The sequence below is a fragment of the Mesoplodon mirus genome (assembly GCF_964341445.2).
Source record: "Mesoplodon mirus genome assembly, chromosome: 2".
NCBI classification, from domain to species: Eukaryota; Metazoa; Chordata; class Mammalia; order Artiodactyla; family Ziphiidae; genus Mesoplodon; species Mesoplodon mirus.
Genome location: NC_138977.1, coordinates 47,374,853 through 47,389,921, shown reverse-complemented (window position 1 = coordinate 47,389,921; position 15,069 = coordinate 47,374,853). Strand labels below are relative to the sequence as shown.

General features: G+C 43.8%; 1 protein-coding gene across 1 annotated transcript in view; it reads left to right on the top strand.

Annotated features, from left to right (window-relative positions):
* Positions 1-14,477, top strand: part of PARM1 (prostate androgen-regulated mucin-like protein 1) — a 101,519-nt gene extending 87,042 nt beyond the window's left edge. Inside the window, exons 3-4 of the mRNA XM_082639910.1 lie at positions 2,262-2,340; positions 14,289-14,477. Coding sequence (XP_082496036.1) covers positions 2,262-2,340; positions 14,289-14,373 — 164 coding nt within the window. The 3' untranslated portion in view covers positions 14,374-14,477. The remainder of the gene's footprint in view (positions 1-2,261; positions 2,341-14,288) is intronic.
* Positions 14,478-15,069: the final 592 nt, after the last annotated feature.

The window sequence follows — 15,069 nt, the reverse complement described above, 5'->3', positions numbered from 1 at the left end:
TCCCATTTTTTTGAAAGGAGGAAATTAAATTTAAAGGTCAGTTTTCAAAGCTCCTAATTGCAATCAGTGTATCTTTTTGAATCTTGAAATACCCCCATCACCTTACCTTGCAGTAATAATCCTCATTTCACAAGCTCTTAAAAGAGCTGTTAAGAGGCTTCAGTGAACTATGAATTGTTCTAGTTTCAGCGCAGTTTGGAGGCTGAGAAGCTAAGTGCAGAGTAGAGGTTATCCGTAAGGGGACTGACCTCAAACTTTCTCTACGTGATCCAGTCTGCATATTTGAGTGTTCGGTGCCATAATTCTACCTGACAATAGTAAAAAGCGAAAGAGAACTGTACTGATAATTATACCAATCTGGCCCTAAAGGACTCTAGGAGCAAAGAGATGGGCGTGTGAGTGTCCAGAAATGTGGAAGCTCTAAAATGGTACATTATGGTCGGTCTGTGTAGACACATCCAACTGTGGTCTTAGTCTCAATGTTAGCAATACCTCCTTGGCCTTTTAGAAATTATAACCGGCGGGGGTATGCATGTCTCCTGTAGCCTTCTTTCACCCAGACCTTTGCGGGAGTTACTGAAGAGTTAATGAGTAGATTCATTTGCTTCTTAGCTCTGCTTTAATTCCTGTGGTGTGGTGGAAGGGCTAACGAGAAGGACAATATACAAAAGCCATTCATAAGAGAGGGGGAAAAAATAGAAGGAGAAGTGGCAAAATCATCCACAAATAGTAAATTTCCAAACATGTGGGACAGATCCATCACCTTTGCGATGTAGTTCATGAAAGATGGGCACTGGTCCAGGAAGGTATATCTGGATCGGACTTTGGCTTGGTGCACAGGGCACCTCATTTAATTTTCTTCAACTTATGTGGGTGGGTAGAACAGCTCTTCCTTCTCTGTCAGAGCAGGTGAGTGGTGTATGGGTCCACAGGGTTTAGTAGTTAGCCCATAGTCAGACAGCTAATGAGAGAACCACACTTGAATCCGCATATTCGGACTCCAGATCTGATGCTCTTTTCAATGTGTTTAAGAGTCCCATTCATTTGTTGAAGTAGAAAATAATTTCTCAGTGGCCTGAACGAGCAAATGGGGTCCCTAGTACCAACTTTAATGCCAAAAAGTCACTTTAACAATGAGGAGACAAAAGCCCAATTGATTCTTGGTATTTCTGAGGTGAAATAAAACTGAAATATATACATTATTAGCCACCAACTCACACAAAAAGAGCATTGTGCCCCAAAGTAGTAATCTCTGGAAACAGTATGGTTATTCTTACAAGGCTATGTGCTCAAAGGGGTTTTTGTTTGTTTGTTTTTTTAACTGCCCATTAATAGTTGCCTTTGGAAACAGATTTTAAACTACACAATAAAACATTCATGTTACTTTATAATTGTACCTGGTTATTTCTACAAACAAAACATAGCGTTACCTACCAGACTTGACCTTATTTTCTACACCAAACTTGACTTTATCCTCTACAAAATCAGATTCACCTTTTAGGGCTGAAAAATGGGCACATGACCCAAAGAGGTGTTTTTTTAAAATGCTTTGATTTGATGGCATCATTAAAATTAGTGCATCTCCTACCAAGATGACCCTTTTGAAGTGGACACTACTGACATAACACTGTGGTTCTGCTTTATTAAAAAATCAACAGCAGCATTTTGTCATGACCCTTGACTAAGCATCCTAGGTCTTCCAATATTTTGCAAATGCTAGAAAGACAAGCTAAAGCATATGAAAGAAGAAAATAATACTTCAGGAGATTTTAAATCCACTACCCCTGCAGACGGCAGCAGCAGCAGCAACAGATTGGTGGCATTCTTAAAAAAATTATCAAATATTACTGTGAACTGTTTTCTGAACTCAAGGCCAGCCAGACGGTCTTAATAAATATTGACCATTTACCGAACTTAGCCTAGCCTGAGAAGCATTTTTTATTTATTATTTTTTTTTTTTTGCAGTACGCGGGCCTCTCACTGTTGTGGCCTCTCCCGTTGCGGAGCACAGGCTCCGGTCCCCAGGCTCAGCGGCCATGGCTCACGGGCCCAGCCGCTCCGCGGCATGTGGGATCTTCCCGGACCGGGGCACAGACCCACGTCCCCTGCATCGGCAGGCGGACTCTCAACCACTGCACCACCAGGGAAGCCCCTGAGAAACATTTTGATAACAGAATTAAGCTCCTGGGTTTCGCACTGCAGAATGATCTGGAATGAACACCTTTCCTTCATCTTCTTCCTGTGCCTTTTCTCCTTCCCAGGCAGCATCGCCGCCATTACAGTGACAGTCATTGCTGTGGTATTGCTGGTGTTTGGAGTTGCAGCCTATCTAAAGATCAGGTAAGACAGCACCTTCCTCTTCTTTATAAAGAATGGAATTCCTTTTTATCAGGCTCTGGGCTGTGAGCTGTTTTGCTGAGTTCTTGTTTCTTGATAAGTATCTCAGCTCTCAGAAATCTTGGCAGGGCAGTGAAAATGGCCAGCATACTGCACCCTGGACAGGAATAGATGGGGCAGTATCTGAAAGTTGGCAAAGCAGAAGAAATCATCCGGACTATACAGCGTGATGATGTAATGGAAGGAGAATGAACCTGGAGTGAGGGGACTGGGGCCTTGGCCCTCTGCCCTTAACTCACATCATCACCCTGAGAAAGCCACATGCATCCTGAGCCTCACCTGTGAAATGGGCGAGATAGGCAGGCTCAATGGTTCCAAAACACTGATGTTCTGAACACTGATGTGGGAGTGTGTACCCAGCCTGGAAGGAGGTTCTCACCGCTTCTAAAGCAAAATGTTGAAAATACAAGGAAAGTGTAGTGTTTTCTACAAAATTGGGTTTTTCCCCCCGAGATTATATCCTTATAGTTTGGGTTTTAAAATATCCTTTCTCTTATGAAAAGAATGTGGTCACAGATGGTAGTTGAGTTTTTACTTTCTTTAGCCAAAGAGAAAGTTGCAGTACTCTGTGAGTCCTCCACTTTTGTCGTCTACTGTCTGTAAAATCAAAACTCTCAAGAACCACGTTACTCACACTGAGTGTGCTTCCAGCTGTAAAATGCCAAAAGGCAAGTGGCTGTCTGGTTCCCCAGTCTGCCCAGTGCCTATAACAGGGACAGGAGGACGCATGCCACCATGATGAGCACAACTGGTCCCTGACCCCCCAATGCGTTCTCCTCCCAACAGCCAGGCCCATCTCTGTGGAAGCTCCTTCGCTTCGACCTGTCACTCCCTCCCTCAAACGCCCCCAGTGGCTTTCCCCCTGCCCTTAGAATTAAACTGACCCTTCAGCTTGGCGTGAGTTCCTTCATGGACCCACCCTGCCACGTCTTCTTGCTCATCACACATTTCTCTCCCTGTTAACCACTGAGCTGCAGTCACACGCTTTCCATCCAGTTCTTAGAACACACCAGGCACTTTGTCTCTCCAGGCCCTTGGTTCTTGTTGGTCCCTCTCCCTGAAATGTTTTTCTTCTAGTTCTTCCTCATACATGGCTTTCAAGTCACATTCTCCAGGAGATTTCCCTTCAGTTTGGTGCCTTTGTTATTTATTCTCCTAGTGCCTCAATTAGTTTCATCCTGGCTGTTTTCACTGTATGTGATTTTATTTGTTTTTTTAATATGTTTGTTTGCTTGTCTATTGTCTCTTTTCCCCACAAAAATGTAAACTGCCTGAGGACCCAGACTTTATCTGTGAGCACAGGGCTGGCATAAAGAAGATGCTCGATAAATTGAATAAATGCACAACTGAACGTAACAACACACAATCACACAGGCACGGTTGTGCACACATGCACACTCTTGACTTTTTCTCATCATAGCTGTGCTTCTCCCTTAAGAGGCGTGTCCTGGTTCCCCACGTGGAGCTCATGTATTTAGTTTCTCATCTCTACACACACATCCCCTCTGCTGCCCCCTCTCATCTCCTCCTGTCATCCCAGCCCAGACCAGCGCCCACTGGGGAACCCTCCCCTCCCCCTTCCCTTTTATCTCCCTCCATCTTTTGTTCTACAAATGAACAAAATCAATCTAATGACTGGTGTCAAGTATGAGAGTGCCTTGTAATATCACCCCTATCTAAGGTACAAAGAACAAGAAAGCCAGGTTTCAAAGAGAAATCGGAATTAAAGTGCCAGCATTACCTGTGTCTAAAAGCCTTTATGAAAGGATCCAGAGGTCTTCAAATTAAAAAAACAATCTTTCTCTTCATTAAGTCTATATTTCCTTGAGCATCAAACAGTTTTATGAATTATAGCTTACTGAATGCTACCCTTTTCCATCTGGCTTAATTACTAGTTTATCATGGTAGATACACTGTATTTTAATTATTAGTTAAATTGGCTTTTATGAACTAGTCTGGGTACCTCATTCCCACTTTGTAACAGAGTTTCTCTTTGTGTTTGGGAGATTTTGGGTGGGGCTCAAAGAAAGGAACTTACAGAGAAATTTTAGAGACATTCTGGAATCACCAGTGGTGAGTTCCAAAAGGCTATGTCACCAAAAATGCCTTCTTAGAGTATGGAACAAAATAGAAACACTTCCCTCTCGCCACACACTTGCCAGAAATGATGTTAAAATAACCTCAGGACTCTTCTTCTTGACTCCAGGCAAGAATTCAGTTTCACCACCTGAAGCCTACCACTGATGATAAGACAGGCAGACTAGAACAGTGACTAAGAATTCAGACTCCAAGAGCAGGGAGATCTCAGTTCCAATCTTAGCCCTACCACTTTCTAGCAGGTTCTACCATCACCTGGGCATGTAACAGAGCTTCAAGATCCCTCACTTCCCTCCTCTGTAAGATGAGGGCCGTAATTTTAACTACTTGGTAGCATCGTTGGAAGGATTAATGGATGCTGCTTCCCAAGTACATAGCACTGCCATCATCATCATCATCATCATCATCAAAGTGGTCAGCTGGAAGGAACGCCAGTAGGACAGCTGATCAATAGATAGTTACTGAGCATTAGCCATGTGCCAGGAACTCTTCCAAGCAACGGGGTCACATCAGTCATAAGACACAGTTCTGCCATCTCAGAACTTACTGGATTTGGAAAATTTTGTTAACATACCATTAAAATTGGTTCTAATGAGTGCTGATTAAAATTGTATAACATTTTACTTAAAAATTTTTTTAAACTTTTAAATTTAAATTTTTAAAAATTTAATAAACTTTAATTTTAAAATAAAAAAAAATATTTAATTTTAAATTTATTTAAAATTAAATAAATTTTTTTAATTTAGATTTTAAAAATTTTAAAAATTATATTTTTTCTCCAAGCATTCTCAACACTAGATAAATTCAGTGAATGATTAAATTGAACTGGTCATTGTTTCTCTCCCCTGTAATGTAGTTCCTCCCTCTTAATGTAGAAAGGCCCCCATGGTATAAGTATTAGATTGTTATTTATCTTTGGCACTACAAACTTAAGGATGGATAAAGTGATCAGACCCCTGTTTAGAAACCCCCTAAGGAAAACCTCTTTCTGCTGCTCTGGTAATTATTTTGGAAAAATGATAACATAAGGAGGTTAATAGCTCTCATGAATCTCAAGGCTGTGCTAAAACCCCTTCATGTGTTATTTTGCGAGATTCTTGGAAAGCCCCACTAATCATTCATCAAAAATACACACTTGGCTCAATTGACAAATGTGCGTGCATGGGTGTGTGTGTGTACCTAAGGTTGAGTTTTGCCTTGGCTGAAAATTTCCTCCATTCCTATTGTCCCACATTTCTGAGAACAATAACATGACAGAAGTATGTTTTTTTAGCTCACTTGGCTGGAGCAGCAAATGACTGAAATCACAGCCCATGAGGGAACCATTAGCTTCTGGCCTGCAACCACGCCCTATCACCCCAGGCCCAGCCGATGTCCTGGCAAAGGCAAAAGTAGATCCACTTGAAAGGGCAGCCTCACCACCAGAAAAAGGGCACTCCTTGTGAGCTCTGCTAAACAGTGGCTCAGGAGTTTCACCACTTTCCTAAATTCTAGCTCCCTCTGAAGGCGTCAGAAAACCGATCAGCCATCCGTTTTCACACTCCTACTCTTCAGGGATCCATGACCCCTAGTTTTGTCACGGTATCTCCTGCCTGGAGGACCTCATCTCTCTGTAACCTAAGCCACTTTTTTTGTGTGTGTGTGGTATGCGGGCCTCTCACTGCTGTGGCCTCTCCCGTCGCGGAGCACAGGCTCCAGACATGCAGGCTCATTGGCCATGGCTCACGGGCCCAGCCGCTCCACGGTATGTGGGATCTTCCCGGACCGGGGCACGAACCCGTGTCCCCTGCATCGGCAGGCGGACTCTCAACCACTGCGCCACCAGGGAAGCCCCCTAAGCCACTTTTGGATGCAATTTATAAAAATGAACTGCCCAGAACCTTCCAAGGCTCTTTTCTACTATCCACCCCCGCATTGTAGCCGGCAATAATGTAGGGTGGAGGGAGGAACGTGGGCTTTGCAGTCAGGTTCAATACTGACCCTTCTACTTACTATTTAGGTGGCTTTGGGCAAATTATAATCTCCCTGATCCTTCATTTCTTCACCTGCAAAAATAGAGCTGATAACACCTATCTTTCAAGGTTGTCTTGAAGATGAAGGGGAGTAATGAATGTAGATGACCTGGAAAGACCGTATAACATGGTGGTAAAGAATATGGACTCTAGGGCAAGTTCATTAATCACTCTGTGCTCAGTTTCCTTGTTTGTAAAATAGGACTAGAATACTAATACCTAACTCAGGCTTGTTATGAGGATTAAACTATGATACAGATAAACACGCAGTTCCGGGGTTGAAGTGAGAGCCATGGAAGGGCCAACTGCTGTCCTCGTTGTAATTGTCATCATGCGCTTCCTACTTAGGTGCTCAATAAACTGTAGCCACCAGCAGCCCCGTTCCATAGGCATCAGGGATTCAAAGGAGAGAGGAGAGGTGGAGGAGGAGGAAGACAGCACAGAAGCTCAGTTTTCTAATTACGTGTTGACGTGCAGACTTCCACGTTCCATCTTGGCAATTTCAATTGTGCTTTTTCTAAACACCTGTGAAGTGGCATCCACATTATACATTCATTAATAGAAGCTATCTCTGAGAAATCTTTATTCCAGGGCAACTTTCAAAGAAAGCAAAAGCCCTGCCTGCCTCTAGCAGAAGGTTGTCTTTAATTAGTGATGATTGAAGAGTGAGGTAAGTCAGTTCTGTTTTGTTTAAGTTGGCTCAAAACTCTGCAGTCACGAGATAATCTCCTGGGCAGGAGACCATATCTGCTATCACCAGCAACGTGGATGCTGCTATAATTAGGTGTGCTGGTAACCCAGACAGACAACACGGCTGTTCCCTTCACAAAAATAAATGTGATCTTGATTTGTAGACACAACAGGGCCTGGCCCTTAGGACATCTTTGTGGAAGTCACCTGTTTTGCTTTAAGTCTTTCTAGTGATGACATTTTCTACAACTGGATTCTTCCTGGTTGTTGTTAGGTTGAAAAACTAGGCCCATAAAGAGCCAGCCATGAAGTCTAAGATCTTCCAGTGTTTGTTAGCTACAGGTTGACCTTTTCCGGTCAGCTTCTGGCGTTCTGTAGGTCTAGTTGACTTGATTCTCTACCTCAGTGATTCTCAAGACTTCCATGTGCATAAGAACCAATGGGCGAGGGCTTCCCTGGTGGCGTGGTGGTTAAGAATCCACCTGCCAATGCAGGGGACACGGGTTTGAACCCTTGTCCGGGAAGATCCTACATGCCACGGAGCAACTAAGCCTGTGCGCCACAACTACTGAGCCTGTGCTCTAGAGCCCATGAGTCACAACTACTGAGCCTACGTGCCTAGAGCCTGTGCTGCACAACAATAGAAGCCATCGCAATAAGAAGCCCACGCACCACACCAAAGAGGAGCCCCTGCTCGCCACAACTAGAGAAAGCCCTGCACAGCAAAAAAGAACCAAAGCAGCCAAAAATAAATAAATAAATTTATTAAAAAAAAAAAAAAAAAAAAAAACAGTGGACGAGCTTGTTAAAAACACAGTTTCCTGGGTCTCAGCCCCATAGGTTCTGACTCAGTGTGTCAGGGTGGGGCCCATGCACTGGCAGCTCTCACCAGCTCATGGGTGATGCCAGTGCTGCTGGTCCAAGGACCAGACTTTGAGTAACCCCACTCTACCCTTTCCTCCAACACTCTAAACACACTTGGCTCTAAAGTTTCCCAGGTATAATGCTCTGCTGTTCCGTGCCTTTGTTTTTTTTGAACATGCTGATCCCTGGCCAGAGGTGTTTGGTTCACCTCTTTTTTATCTAGCTAATTCCAAGTTGTCTAGCTCATAAGAGATCTTCTCTGGGAAGCTCCCACCCTCACCCTCTCCACGGTGAGTTTCATGCTGCCCATGCCTCCTTCGTACCATTCACTTCCCTGTACTGGAATCATTGCGTCCACTGCCAGTCTCCTCCACTAGAAGGACAGAGAGTCCCTGGCAATACCTGACATATAAGAGTTGCTTTATAGATACTTGCTGGCTGAGTGAATGATTCTGGGTAAGAAAGTTTGGGGTGAGGCAGCAGTGTTGGTTTATTCCAGATCAGGAGAAACTAGGTTTAGAGAAGGGGAAGCGATGGGAATCTGTTAAACCATAGACTTCCCCTAGTTATCTCGTGACTCTGAACTTGTTGACAAATAGGCAGGTGTTCCGACGTGCAGGCCTTTTCTGTGATGAGTGTCTGCCAGTATGATACTGGCAGATGATTTTAAAATATAAAATTTTACCTGCCCCTTCAAAGTAAAGGTGATTATTTAAAGATACTGAATTATGATACTCTAACTGTTGTCACTAACTTGCAGTGGTTAACTGTGGGCAAATAAATTCACCACTAATGGTCACAGATTTCTTAGCTTCAAATTGGTAGTTCACAACGTTAATTTCTTAGTTTTGACTAATGGGCCATGGTTATGTCAGATGTTAACGTCAAGGGAAGTTGAGTGAAGGGCTCATGGGAATTCTTTGTACTATCTTTGCAATTTTTCTATAAATCTAAAACCATCCCAATACAGAAAGTTTTTTTTAATTACAGTTCAGTGCTACCACACAGATGTGTTGTTTGCTTCTGCCCCAGAGCCTTTGCACATGCTGTTCTCTCTGTCTGTAGGGTCTGCCTCAGGCATCCCCATGGCTCATCCACATCTCCTTGATGTGTCTGCTCAAATGACATCTTCGTGAGACTTTCCCGACCACCATATTCAAAATTAAAGCCCCCACTTCCCATATGGAACCCCTCATTCCCCTTCCTTGCTTTATTTTCCTCTATTGTACTTATTACCATCTGCCGTATTACTTTTCATGTCTTATTTATTGTGTCTTCCCCCATTAGAATGTAAGCCCCCTTAGGACAGGGATTTCTGTCTCTTACTGCACTGAAGTATTCCCCAAATCCCAAAATAAGGACTGATCGATGATAACGTTTCAATGAATAAATGAAAGAAGCCAGGCAGGGAAATGACAATCAGAAAAAGAAAGCCACCAACGAAAACAAAGGAGACAGTGACAGCTGCACCAAACTAGCTTTGCTAATGGATGATTAAGAGTCTAAGGCCTGGGCTTCCCTGGTGGCGCAGTGGTTGGGAGTCCGCCTGCCGATGCAGGGGACACGGGTTCGTGCCCCGGTCCGGGAAGATCCCACATGCCGCGGAGTGGCTGGGCCCGTGAGCCACGGCCGCTGAGCCTGCGCGTCCGGAGCCTGTGCTCCGCAGCGGGAGAGGCCACAACAGTGAGAGGCCCGCGTACCGCAAAAAAAAAAAAAAAAAAAAGAGTCTAAGGCCTAATGGCTAATGACCAAGGAGCTGCAAGTTCAGTTGTGTTTTCCCAGCACTAAGCCATATTTATTCATCTTTATAACTCTCCTTCTTAGCACATAATAAGCACCAGTGATTGAATGGCAAGACTCACTTTACTAGAGAAGAGAGGACTTTGGAAGGAGTAGTAATAAACAAAGTTGGAGACCTGCTGGGGTTGACCCTTATAAAGGAGAAGGTGTTTTCTAAAATATGTTTGTCTCAACACAGAAAAAAGTTAAACACCTCATTCATTTTCAAAGAGCATTGAGTTCCATTAAGTATTGATACTATAGGTACCTTTTCACAGTTGTGGAGAAGGCCTCAAACCACAAATGTCACTACCACATTTACCAGTTGTCACCAACAAAGCATCACCAATTGTGACTGCGGGGAGTGGGGAGTGTTGCTTTGTTAGAGCAAAACCACTTGAGAAGGAAGCGATGAGGCAAGGGCTTCACAGAAATCATTCCCTATTTTGTCCCCTCAGGTTCTGCTTTTAGCTAATAGTGACAATAAGCACAGTGTCGTTGATTTACAAGGACTGTGAGCCTATACTGAGTGCTTCAAAGCCATGTCATCACATTGCCACAGGCCATATTAATCCCCGCTGGTATTGACAAAGTAAACTCTGTGTATTTACTCCGTGTACTGTTCATATGCTACTGGATGTAAGCAGTTATTATCAAGTATTTATAAAAGTACCATTGCATTAAGAGCAACATATCAGACATTCAGAAAATGAGAAGCTAAGTAAGATGTAGTCTGCCCCCGGAAGGTTTACTGTCTAAGGAAGCCAACCTACAGCAAATGGAAAACTTATCTATGCTGGCTTGCTGGGTGCCAGTCTTTATGAAGAAATGGAGTAAATGAAACTGCCTTGACATGACGAGGATGTCATTCATACAGAATGCTCTTCAGGTGGAAATTAAATGCAGCAGCATTGCAGTACAGAGCCAACAGGCCTTACTTTTAGTACCACCTCTCCCAGTATGTCACAGTGACAGTCTTCCAGATCCCTTGGGCCAAGCCCCACCTTCTTAATCTTGAGAGTGGGAGGGTTTTTTGTTTATTTGTTTATTTATTTATTTTTGGCTGTGTTCGGTCTTCGTTGCTGTGTACGGGCTTTTCTCTAGTTGCGGTGAGCGGGGGTTACTCTTTGTTGCAGAGCACGGGCTCTAGGTGCGTGGGCTTCAGTAGTTGTGGCACGTGGGCTCAGTAGTTGTGGCTTGCGGGCTCTAGAGCTCAGGCTCAGTAGTTGTGGCACACGGGCTTAGTTGCTCTGCGGCATGTGGGATCTTCCCAGGCCAGGGCTCAAACCTGTGTCCCTTGCATTGGCAGGCAGATTCTTAACCACTGTGCCACCAGGGAAGCCCTGAGAGTGGGAGTTTTTTCCCTACTTTAGACCTGACAAATGCCAATCTGAAAAATTCCCCCATTTCCATCTAAAACATGCCATGATTTAAGAGGTTCTGACCAAGAGAGATAGTTTAAAGTGATCATTAATGATTCTCTTCTTATCTCACACACACACACTCACACACAAAATGTGTTTGTCTTCCTCTTTCCACAGTATTACAGGATTTATCCAAACCTGGCTTGAATCCCAGCACACCCAATTCTTCTTGTTTAGGCTCATTATTACATTAAAACATGCCCTACGGGTTCAGTACACTCCCAAACATGGTTTATCTCTATTTCTTGCTTTGCTTCCCTCATTTCCCAGTATTTTGCTCAACTCAGAGTTCATTCAAATGAGAAGACAAAGAAAAATGAAAGCTCCATCTTTTTCCTTTATTTGACTAGTGTGTGTGTAGTAGACATCTCTTATAATACAGCAGATTCAGGTATAGCTCTGATCAAATAGTCTTGCCTACAATAACCACAAGCAGTAAGACCTGATGCCCAGAAGATTTTTAATCCTTTAACCCCACTCTAGCATGATAATATTTTTTTTAAGTTATAAAAGAAGCTGGTTTTATAACTATGCCTGGGGCCTAGTTTCAGGAGTTCCTGGAGAAAGTGAGGGAGGCGCACTTTTCACTCAGTATCCTTTTTTATTTGCAGATCTGTCATGCACTTGTGTAAGTTTCATTATCATAAAAATTAAAAAGCAATATTGGGCAACATTTATTGTGCATTTACTACGTGCCAGGTCTTTTATGTGCATTACCTCATTTAACCCACCCACCAATCCTAACGCAATTTTTTTGTTTCTCCGTTTTATAGATGAAGAAACAGGGAGTTAAAAATATATTCAAGGACATACATCTGTAGGCTCAACTGACATTTCATGAGAATCAAATTATATGATAGATATAAAAATGCTGTGAGAAAGCATACAAAGGTGAGACAGAGTATCCTATCAATAAAAGAAGGTGCTTATTGGGTCCCTTTTGGCCAGACTTGTCACAGTAAGTCATGCTGAAACTTAGGCCCAGCTCCAGTCTTGTAATCCCTAGGTTTCTACTTGTTCAGTCTATAACTTCCATTTCTCAACCCTCCTATTAAAGAATTTGATTGGAATTGGAGGTTTTAGGTGTGGGGGAAGCGTTGGCGATGGATGGGTGGGACCTCATTTACCAACACTGCCCTCCCCTATTCCTGCGGATTAGCAGATCAGTGGTGTGTTATTTGTGACCTCTTTCATTCTCACACCCACAGAAATGAGTGTGGGTCTTCAGGGAAGACAAACTATATTGTGGAAGTTTCCAGGTGTATAGACTGGGTCAACTGAGCCAGCCCTCGGGACTGAAATCAGAATTTTGAAAGCTAAGAGTCTGAAGCCAGCACATCAAGCATCTCTTTTCAACTACCTGACAGATGTAAATAAGCTTAGAAGAGTGACAGCACTTATTTTAGCAACAGATAGAAGTATATAGCAAATGCTTTTTGTGCCTCTCGGGTTGTATTTTCATTTTGCTTAATTTTCATATCTAGCTGAGAAAAAAGTTAGGGGAAGTGGGTATGTTCATCTGTACTATAGATAGCCTACCTGATTTCCAGTGGCAAGGTGTCAAAATTCACAAGCTAGCCTGAACCTCAGAGGCACCAGATGCTCATTTTGTGGTGTTCTCCAAATCCTTTCATTGGTTTTATTCTTAAAATGCCATAATCCTTTCCAGGAAGCTCCCACCTTGTGAACAGATTGGATATTTAGGATGTATTTTTTCCTATCACTGTTTCTGCCACAAACATTTATCTAGGACTTACTCCTCTAGGTGCTGGAGATAGAGGCAAGAACAAACAAAACAGGCAAATAATCCATATGTATAGTCTAATTCGAGGAGAGAGGCAGTCACAAAATAAATACGTAAATTGTATCGCATGTTAGAAGGTGGTGAGTACTATGAGAAAAATTAAGCAGGGAGTGCTTTGGGCGGGGAGTTACAAGTTTAAATAGAGCTCCTAAGGAAGGCCTCCCTGAGAAGGTGACATTTGGGCAGATGTAAGGAAATGAGGGAATGAGCTATGTGGAGATCTGGAGGACAATTGCTCCAAGCTGAGGGAACAGTAAGTGCAAAGACCCTGAGGCAAGAGTGTGTCAGTCATGAGAGGAAAGAGCAAAGAGGTCAGTGTGGTTGGAACCGAGCAAAAGGCACCGGCATAGTAGCTGATTTGCTCAGAAAAGTAACAGGAGCCAGACCCTGCAGGGCTTTGCAAACCATCGTAGTGACTTTGGCTTTGACTCTGGGATGACGGGCCACTTAAAGGCTTCACACGGAAGAGCGATAAGCATCTGATTTCAGTTTCTTTTTGAAATAATATTAATTGTGGAACAGGTTGCCAGAATGAGCCAGCAAAGCCGGATAAACCCATATTGCCATTGAGCTAAGGTGCTAAGCAGACTCCAGGGAGCTGAGCTCAGAGAACTGGGTTCCGATCCCGGAGGTGGGGGTTCGACTCATAGCTCAGTTGGGTGACTTTGGGCATGTCAGTTAACATCTCTGAGTCCCATTTTCCTAATCGGAGAAATAAGGATGAACAATACCTGGCCCATGGTTTTATTCTGAGGATCAAGTGAACACAGAACATAGAAGAACTTTGTAGATTATAAAACATTATATAAAGGTCAGGAGGGGGTGGTGAGAGCAACAGCGGTTCTGGTTGTGTCGTTATCATTTCAGGGAAAATGAAGTCCAGGACCTAAGCCAAAATGCCAGGAATGCAACCTTCCCTTTCCCATTACTTCTTATTAAATAGCCATGGAAAAGGGGCCTCTTCCTCCAGCACTGGAGGTCAAGGAGAGAGACAAGGACACAGCTGATCTCAAGAGAAGGCGCCAGTTGGGCTCCCAGTGGATCAGTCATAACTTACAAGGTGTTTGCGGACTGGGGCCTCCCGGCTTGGTGCGTCTGCTACCGAGGGGTGTCCTAGTGAAGAATTGTGTCTCCTCTCCCCAGTTCAGGCCCCAGGGCACGGGCTGTCCGCAGATGGGCAACTTCTCCAAATAACCACACCCCTCTTCTCCTTCCCACCAGGCATTCCTCCTATGGAAGGCTCTTGGATGACCACGACTACGGGTCCTGGGGAAACTACAACAATCCTCTGTACGACGACTCCTAACAAAGGAAGGTGGCCTGGGATGAGGAATAACTGTCTTTATTTATCAGTGCTTATCCAGTAGAATTAATAACAAGTACCTGATGTGCATTGAGCGACAATCCTAAGCCCTGTTTTGTTGGTTTGGTTGTTTTGTTTTCCTCCCTCTCCTCTGGCTGCTACAACTTCCCCTTTCTGGTACCAAAAAGAAAAAAGAAAGAAAGAAAGAAAATTATTTAAAAGTGAGTGGAGTCTGACATGCAGCTGACATGGGCCAACCCTAAGCCATCCAGGCCGGACGCCACGGTGGAGGTGCCTTTACCCAGCGCAGGTCCCACTGCGAGAAGAAACAGGAAGAGGGATCAAGTTGTGTTGTCAAGGGTTACTTTTAGGGGAACTTTCAGTGTGTGGTATTTCTTAAACTTTTCTTTAGGAGATTACATTAAGTCTCAATGAGGGGAAAGGCAGTGAGTGCTGGGAGGAGTTTGCAGGTAAGGAAGCAGGGGTTTCTCAGATTCCTTTTTAATCTCAATTTATCTGGTTGTGTCCCACAGGACACCTGCTTGGCTCTGCTAGCTGGATGCCAGTTTCTTAGCTGCCTAATTAAGGAAAGAGGAACCTAGAAGGTGCCCTGGGGGAGGCCAGCTGGCCGAGGGGCAGAGTAGCAGGCTGCTGTCAGATCTCAGCCTGCCTGCTACCTGGCCTCCCCTCCAGGACACC